This window comes from Populus nigra, chromosome 6 (genome assembly GCF_951802175.1).
Source record: "Populus nigra chromosome 6, ddPopNigr1.1, whole genome shotgun sequence".
Taxonomy (NCBI): domain Eukaryota; kingdom Viridiplantae; phylum Streptophyta; class Magnoliopsida; order Malpighiales; family Salicaceae; genus Populus; species Populus nigra.
In genome coordinates, this window is record NC_084857.1 from 10,756,535 (window position 1) to 10,765,676 (window position 9,142).

Here is a 9,142-nt window from a genome sequence, read left to right on the forward strand (position 1 = left end):
TATAATTTATATATTTTAAATCATTTTAATGTTTAGATATCAAAAATAATTTTTAAAAAATAAAAAAAACATCATTAACATGCATTTTGACACAAAAAAACTATTTGAAAAGCACTTACAATCACAACCACACTACACGGACAAACAAACTCTACTAAAATGCGATCTGTTCCCTGCAACAGTATAAAAAATGCTCTCTTGAATGAACAATCCCTTGCTTTGTTTGGAAGAAATTGCATGGATAATGTATAGGAGGAGCACTCATTGCACACTCCTTTTGAATTTTTCTTTCTTCACCACCGTAAGTAGCAGGAGTAATTTATTGCCTATCTTAGAGAGTGAGTAGCTAGCTTGAAACAAATTAACTAGTTGGGGTGATACAAGCAAAGAAATTATAACCAATGAATCTAAGCGCATTAGGAATTTCTCAACTCTTGCTCTGAATCTCTTCTGTGTTGTAGTTTAATTAACACCCTTGTAGATTTCAAAAAATCCCCGTGTTACTGCCCAAACCATGAAATAAGCTATAGGGGCAAGATTGAGAAAGTATAAACTATGAGGGCGGAAGTGAAACATTGATGAATGTAAGGGATAGTTTACAGAAATAACGACACTGGTAAAGGTGACGGTACTGGAGCAGCGCTTTTAAGCAACCAAGCTGTGTTCTCTACGTAAACGGAGGGGAGAGAGAGAGAGAGAGCGTAGACCCAACATTAATTAACAAAAGAAAAAGAAAAAGAAAAACAGGTATGCATGTAAAGAAAAGACAGTTCGAGAGAGGAAGAGATTCCTTTGGTTGGCGCAGAGAGAGGGGGAGAGAGGGGGAGAGGAGTATAAATTTTGGTTTGTTTCTCACTTTGGGAGAGACGAGCTTTTGCTTTCTTTCTCTCTTTTCTTTCTTTCTTTCTTCCTTTCTTCCTCCATTCACACTCACTTTATTAGTAAGTTGTTTGGCCTCCAAGTGGAATGGGTCTTTGTTAACCTACATACTTACTTTTTTGTTGTTGTAATACGCTATTAGTAGAGTTTAGAATCGCCATGTTCTTCACTGCAATTCTTCCCACCTTTTCTTTCCGCAACCTGGTTTCACTGCTTTAACCTGTTCTCTTTTACTAATCAGTACCAGTACCATTTCACTGCTTTAAGCCTTTTTTTCTGCGTTCTTTTTGGGAGTTGTGAAATTGGGCTTTGGTAGTTTGTTATTTCTTTTGGGATTTTGTACTTTTTTCTTAGAGGGATTTGGGTTTTTTTTTGTGAAGATTTGGGTTATTTAGAGGGTGCAAGGACGTCGTCTGTAAAATTTCTTTGTCAGAGGAAGCAAAAGGAACAGCAAAGAGAGAAAGGATATGGCTGGAGGCGGAGGAGCCGCACCACCACCAAAACAGGAAGAGCTGCAGCCACATCCTGCCAAGGATCAGCTTCCAAATATTGCTTACTGCATTACCAGCCCTCCTCCTTGGCGTCAGTTTCTCTTTTCTTTCCTTATCTTCACTCATACTATATATAATATGAACTATGGATCACTACCACTACTACTTTTTTAATTTTATACTAGATTAGTAACCCAATGTTATGCATTTGATCACCCCGTTTGATGTTCTTTTTTACCTTCCCCTTGTTTTTCTAGTTACCACCTTTTTTTCTGTGCTATTCCTGTCTACATCTCCCCTGTTTTCCTGTTCCCATTTTGGTTTATTTGGTCGCAGTTCTTCTTTCTTTTTCTGTCTGTTTTTTTAATCCCTTTATAGTGATTCCTGACCCGTTCATATTGTTCTGGGTGCAAAATCAGTTAATTTTGACATTTTGGTCATGTGGGATTTCTGATCTTCTTTTGTTTGTATTGGCATTTGTTGCAGTTGCTATGAATTTGATGGAGTCCATCTACATGTTTATTTTGTTTTATAATCCATCCTTCATTTGTTTATTGATTTGATGATATTTGGGATTGTTTCAAAAAATGCAGCTGAGGCAATTCTACTTGGCTTCCAACACTACTTGGTGATGCTTGGGACAACAGTGTTTATACCCACTGCTCTTGTTCCTCAGATGGGGGGAAGAAATGTAAGCGATTCTGCTCTTTGATGCTTCTTGTTTCTATGATGTATCTGTTTCTAAATTGATGTGACTTCTGACTGTTTTCAGGAGGAAAAAGCGAAGATGATTCAAACATTGCTATTTGTGGCTGGATTAAATACATTTTTCCAAACATTTTTTGGTACTCGCCTGCCTGCAGTTATTGGAGGTTCCTTTAGCTATTTGCCTGCTACCATTTCTATCGTTTTGGCTGGTCGATATAGTGAAATTTTGGATCCTGTCGAGGTTACCTTTGGATCTCTCCCCTACGTAGATACGGCCTTACTAAACTTCGTGCATGTATGTTTCTTAATTGTTCAACGATCCTTTGTGTTGCAGAGATTTGAAAAGACAATGCGTGGAATTCAAGGTGCGCTCATTGTTGCCTCAACTCTCCAGATTGTCGCGGGCTTCAGTGGCCTTTGGAGAAATGTTGCAAGGTTTAATAAATCCTGGTTAATTGATTAAAAGCATTACCAGTTGTTTGTCGCAGTGTTCTTATTAAGTTCTCTAATTCACTCTGTTTGATAGGTCACCCCTCTCATCTAGTTATGGCTTTTTTTTTCTTAATTTAGTTTTGGAATTGAAATGACTTTGGCATGATACTTGATTTGCAAATAATTATCAGATTCTATAATTGGGAACGTCAGTGAATTTTTAGTTATACTGAAGAAGTTACTCGAAATGACATTAATCAATTTATGTTTTATGTCTCTCTGATACTTGGCCAGGTCCGTGATTAATGTTTGTCTCTCTGATACTTGGCCAGGCTCTTGAGTCCATTATCTGCCGTTCCTTTGGTTGCTCTATCTGGATTTGGCCTCTATGAATTTGGTTTCCCTCTAGTATGTATCTAAGTGACTTTCCTTCTCCTCCTTTTGTCTTGTTTAAAACTGCATCTTCTATTAGTGTTCATTAATGGCTTCGGCTTTGGGATTTCTAGGTTGCAAAATGTGTGGAGATTGGACTGCCACAGATCATCTTTCTTCTAATTTTCTCGCAGGTATGTAAACCTCTATGTAGTGCACATTTATGTCCTCTCATTTTAACTGCATCAGAGGACTTCAAAGAGAACATCAATGATTGAACTTCTTTTTATGGAAGTTTAGTATAGTTGAGTAAATATACTTTGACCACTTTTGCAGTATATACCCCATTGGATACGAGGGGAGAGGGCTGTGTTTAATCGGTTTGCTGTTATATTCTCTGTGGTCATTGTGTGGGTTTATGCTCACCTCCTTACCGTAAGTGGGGCGTATAAGAATGCAGCACACCAAACCCAAACAAGCTGCCGAACTGACCGTGCAGGAATTATAGGTGCTGCTCCTTGGTAAGGTTCTTACTGAATCTCCATTTAACTTGAACTTACTGTGATATGACATCAATGTTAACCATACGGATGAGTAACAAAGGTTTTTCCTTGAAGCGGCTAATTACAGTGTTATATAGTAATATAAAGGATATTTCTTACAAGTCACAGCTCTAGTTATTGGCTGCAGTTCATTATGGTATGATACAGTAGAGGAATAAAAGGTCAAAATGAAGTGTATTTTTTGTGCCCACTGATCCTCGTTGTTTGTATAATGGTGTTTTGTGTAGGATAAGAGTTCCATACCCTTTCCAATGGGGAGCTCCTACTTTTGATGCTGGAGAGGCTTTTGCAATGATGGCTACTTCATTTGTTGCACTAGTAGAGGTTTGGTTACTTCTAGCTGTGACTATGAGATGCATTAATAAATGTGAATTGGCGCCTACTCCATTTAGTGGCCCGTATTTCTTTCATTACTTCAGCTCATAGTTGTGGAATCGAACCCAACAACTTATGAAGCAGACAATTTCTCTTTAATTTAATAATTAAATCGCCTCAAATCAGTGTTTTTTTTTTCTTTCTTCTGTGTTAAAATTCTTTGAATCACCTTATGTCTGCCTCTTGTTGAACACTAAGAAAAAACCTCTCCTTTTTAATGCTTCGCAACTCAAGTTTTTTACTCCATGAAATGTTTATCATTGACTGACACCATGGTAGGACTTGGCAGCTTATCTTGATTCACGATCTCTGAAATTTACCTGCTTACAATTCACTTTCTGTGGTCAAACAGTCCACTGGTGCCTTCATTGCTGTATCTAGGTATGCGAGTGCAACTCCACTTCCACCTTCTATACTTAGCCGTGGTGTTGGTTGGCAGGTATAGCGTTTATGTTTTGCACTCATCTTTGCAGTTTACTCATTTTCCACGCACAATGAAAATTTAGAGGGTATGATTCTCTTTGAATTGAATTTCTATGGAATGCCCAGGCTCAAATCTCACCTGCCTTTTTACATTTTGAATCTAAAATGATAGGATCTCACAGAATTTTCCGTGGCTGAAGCTGCACAATTTTTATAACTGCAATATGATTGGTTGGCTGAGTGATTTTCGGAACTGTTTTAACCCTTTTTTAATAATCTCTTTCATATTGATCCCAGGGAGTCGGAATTCTCTTTTCAGGCATATTTGGAACTGGGAGTGGGTCATCAGTATCTGTGTAAGATTCATATGAAGAATCCTCCTTTTCTTTGAATTGAAAAAGCATTTTAATCTCCCACCAATCTTGGTCCTTTTTTACTTCTCCCTCATGTTGGCATTAGAAACTTTCTTCCGTCAACTGCAGTGAAAATGCTGGATTGTTGGCACTGACGCGTGTTGGCAGTCGAAGGGTGGTTCAAATATCAGCAGGGTTCATGATTTTCTTTTCCATTCTTGGTGAGTGAATCATGTAACTCTCTCTCTTTCGGTTAAAAGTACAAAATCGCTTACATGCTGTTCTATGCAGGAAAATTTGGAGCTGTTTTTGCTTCAATTCCATCTCCAATTATTGCAGCTTTATATTGCCTTTTCTTTGCATACGTTGGTATGTCTTATCAAATCTTGTGAGCTTTTACCATATGCGATTTAGTTCAAGTCCAAGCAACTCATTGTTCTTTCATTACATGAACAGGGTCAGCAGGTCTCTCTTTCCTGCAGTTTTGCAACCTAAACAGCTTCAGAACGAAGTTTATACTTGGGTTCTCTGTTTTCATGGGCTTGTCGATACCACAATACTTCAATGAGTACACAGCAATTAAAGGTTATGGGCCCGTTCACACTGGCGCAAGATGGGTAATTGTTTATGCCTTTTTCTCACTCTTGATCAGATATCAGAAATTTGTCCCGTGAGGAAACTCATGATATTGCATCTTCTGGCAGTTCAATGACATGATCAATGTGCCATTCTCATCGGAACCTTTTGTTGCCGGCTTCTTAGCAATGTTCTTGGACGTCACGTTGCATAAAAAAGACACGGCAACTAGGAAGGATAGAGGGATGCACTGGTGGGACAGGTTCCGGTCGTTCAAGACAGACACAAGAAGTGAAGAATTCTATTCCTTGCCTTTCAACCTGAACAAGTTCTTCCCATCAGTGTGATCTTCCAACATCTAATTTTGAACTTATTGTGGCTCTCTTGCCCCTAATATACATGTATTTTCGGGCACTACACAGCAACAAGAACCTTTTCCCCTCATTTCAGATCGACATAACAAGTAAACTTTAGTGGTATAAATGTATGTATAATTATTGTTTGATTCTCTACATTTCTTCTAGCTGTCATGTTTCTTCTTGGATCTCAAATTGCTGAAGCAGACCTTGGTTAGCATTAAAACATCGTTACCACTTATTATAGCTAGTTTTGGCTGTCATGCTTTTCAAAAAAAAAAAAAAAACCAAACTTTACAATTCCACACTGCCTGAATTGGCACAGCCACAAGAAACCCCGGGCCTGCCGGCAAAAGGGGTTGAGAGATGGTATTTTGCATGTTGCTCGGCAAGACCAGAAAATCAGGACAGAAGGCCCGCTCGAACGACGAGTCAAAGATGTTTTCTGCTTTAGGACTTAGGAGGAGGAGGTTCTTCTTCTTCTCCTCTGTTTTTTGGTTTCCCTCCCTTTTCCACTCTAGCTGCATCTGGGCCAGACTGCGTGCTAACCCGCATACGGACAAAGTGAGCGGCCCATTCTAGAACCTTGGGCCACTCCTCTCTTTCTCGCTCATTTTTTCCCCTTATATATTTCATTTCTATTTTCTTTTGGGAAATAATTCTAGTTCATGTATACTATATATATACAATGCCCGGTGTCCCTTTGATTTCTTGGGACTTTTTCCTTTTTCGTCCATATGACATTCGAGATTGCTTCAAAAGCCCGAGTCTTACGGAATTATTTCAAAGTTGGAAAGGTCAATCTAAATAAATTCATGCAAAGTGAAAAGTAAATTTTGTAAAATATTGATGAGGCCCAGGTTAATTGTATGGTGTTAACATTATCGAATGATTTAAAATATATTAACATTGAGGTTTTGTTAATGCTTTTAGTACCGAGTTGCTAATCATCAAGTTTTAATTATAATAATAATAACAATAAAAAAGAGTCATACGTTAATCTTGTTTATCCTTGTATTCTTTTATTATGTATGAATTAATGGTATAAAACCTGAAAATTATGAACCTTGAGTGCTATCACGAGTGTATGTCTATCCAAAAAATAAAAAAAAGGACCATTTTGGAGATTGTCAAGGTATAGTCATTACATGGCCTTAATTTTTCATACATAATTCCATCTATGATTTTAGATTTTGCAGATCTTTTAAAAATTATCACGATCATGATTATGAAGTGCTTCAAATATTGAGATATAAATCGAAATTGAACGTTTCGAATTCAAGATACTTTGGGATAAACAGCTATCTATGTTCTTGCGATATTTGGAGTTTTTCAGCAAAGAAAGTAATCATTTCTATGTTGATATATACTCCTTGCAGGTATATATGCCATGATCATGGAGTGATCATAGACCGGGACCTAAAGCCAGAAAACTTCTTATTTGCAGATGCAAGTGAAAGCTCCCAATTAAAAGCAATTGATGATTTTGGCCTCTCCATATTCTTTGAACGAGGTGCATCTTCCACATTGTCTGTTCTTGCCACCATTACATTACTGTATGGTACCTTTTCCAACTTAATCTAGAATTGACAGAGATTTATCTAGAATTAGAATGAAGTAACTTAATCTGGTCTTAATTTTAAATCTTAAAATGTCTCCAAACAGTGAGACAATTGGCAACGTTGATTTGATAAAACATAGATGGCATAGGTGACAAGGTGACCACAAGAAGCCGTAGTGTCTATTTCTGATTTCATGAAACCATTAGACATGTCCCTGCCAGTGCCAGACCCAATAATTCAAGTTTTGTGTGTCAATTACCCTTTTAATCTCACACACAGTACTGCCATGGTGAGCAAAGGATTCGACCAGCATTTGTAAAAGTCACAAAAAGTGGAAATCTTTTGTTTCCATGCATGGATTTTCCTATAAACGCCAAATATTAATCACGTCTCTACCCTGACTCGGCGAACATAACATGTTTATAATAAATCACGCCTCATGCATCCCATTTATATATATATATATATATATATATATATATATATATATATATATATATATTACTTTTATTTAATTTAATTATTAGAAAAATACAGACAGATCTTTTATCCGGCACTCTTGTTTAAAAAATTTACTATTTTTTTAATCCGGCAAGCAATTAATTGCATGGAATTTACAAAGACCACATCTCCTATTGAAATGTTAATTCTTGATTTTCTATAAATAAATAAAAATAAAAGGCATATAAATGTACTGCTTCATTTTTTTTAACAGAAAAAGTTGCTCAGATTTCTTTTTAAAAAACTATACGTGATTATTCTCCGGTCCTTTTTGTGTTTACCTTCATATTTTTCCTTGTTGATACTTGATTACAAAGGTACTCCATTTTTTTCCCCTTCCTCGAGCTCATAACCTACGTTGACCCAATTATGTTTTATAAAGTTTCCAATAAATGATTTATAAAATCACATCTCAGTCATGATCTTGATCAAGGAAAGCATATCCAGTATCAACAGATTATAGGAGATAATTATTCAAGGAGATTTTTTTATATTTTTGCATCCATACCTTTTGGTGAGTCGGTAACTTTTGTTTTTAGGTGTTTTAAAAGTATAAATTGGATTAATTTTTGTAGTGTTTTTAGATAATTTTAATATATTAATATATAATTTTTAAATATATTTTAAAGTAAAATATACTTTTAAAAATCAAACATCTTTCGAATTAATTACAAGCCTTCCAATATGGACGGCCGCCTTTACAAGGCAAATCCCAATCGCCATCATCGCCCAGGATTGATTCTTGTTTTTAAGTTAAAAAAGTTGTTTCCACTAGCTGGAAATAGGAAGGCAGAGGGAGATGCTTGCAGCTGCATCATATAGTTCAAGGACCATTGAAATTCTCCATTAATCACAAAGAGATCGAGAAGAGAATATACTAATGTTTCATCATCACACTTCCATTTATACAAAGCTTGCTTAATGTGCGGTCTTCAAGAAACTACCCACTAATATTAATTAAAGCTATATATACATGGTATCAATTAGGATCTTGAGGCTCTGTTTGTATGGATAATGATGCATGCAGTATAATTAAAAAAAAATGAAGCACGCCCACATCTTTGACCTTAATTTAATGTTGTCGATCCTAATCCTATTATATTCCTGTAATACACCACTGTTAATGAATATAACCTTTTCGTCTCTCTAAATGGGACACGTATAATTCTTGCATACTTAAATGGATCCCAATTCCTCCATCTTAACAGTAGTGCTTGTTAAGTAACAATGCTCTTCCCCGTTCTCATTACTATAAGCTTATACTAATTAAAGCGTGGTGTTGTTATTAAAAGCTGCAAATTCTTCAGTTCCTTGCACCTGGGATAATCATGCCCTGCCGTATCACGATTAGAATAGGAACAAAGAGAGTAATTTGGGCCAAGGAGGAGTTAGAACTCAACTGATATTGAAGATAGTTATTTTTTTCAAAAAATCTTACTAGACTAATCCAAAGATAGTTTCTGTGATCTGTTGTTCAAATTGCACTGGGCTTATGATAGGATTTACATCCATTAATAAGTTGAAGTGTTTGGTTGTACGGTACATGAACAT

The 9,142-nt window shown here is 36.4% G+C and overlaps 1 protein-coding gene across 1 annotated transcript; it reads left to right on the forward strand.

Moving 5' to 3' along the window:
• Positions 1-829: 829 nt before the first annotated feature.
• LOC133697617 (nucleobase-ascorbate transporter 6) lies at positions 830-5,684 on the forward strand. Its single transcript, XM_062120296.1, has 14 exons — positions 830-1,461; positions 1,964-2,061; positions 2,143-2,319; positions 2,413-2,513; positions 2,843-2,918; positions 3,017-3,076; positions 3,219-3,403; positions 3,673-3,769; positions 4,173-4,259; positions 4,541-4,599; positions 4,726-4,817; positions 4,888-4,965; positions 5,053-5,213; positions 5,301-5,684. Exons 1-14 carry the CDS (start codon positions 1,347-1,349, stop codon positions 5,517-5,519), a joined length of 1,605 nt encoding a protein of 534 aa, XP_061976280.1. The 5' UTR covers positions 830-1,346; the 3' UTR covers positions 5,520-5,684.
• The last annotated feature ends 3,458 nt before the right edge of the window (positions 5,685-9,142 follow it).

Coding starts and splice junctions, on each gene's coding strand:
- LOC133697617 (XM_062120296.1), top strand. CDS start 1,347: ATGGCTGGAGGCGGAGGAGCCGCACCACCACCAAAACAGGAAGAGCTG. Junction 2,062..2,142: donor CTCAGATGGGGGGAAGAAAT/GTAAGCGATTCT, acceptor GACTGTTTTCAG/GAGGAAAAAGCGAAGATGAT. Junction 4,818..4,887: donor GATTTTCTTTTCCATTCTTG/GTGAGTGAATCA, acceptor TGTTCTATGCAG/GAAAATTTGGAGCTGTTTTT.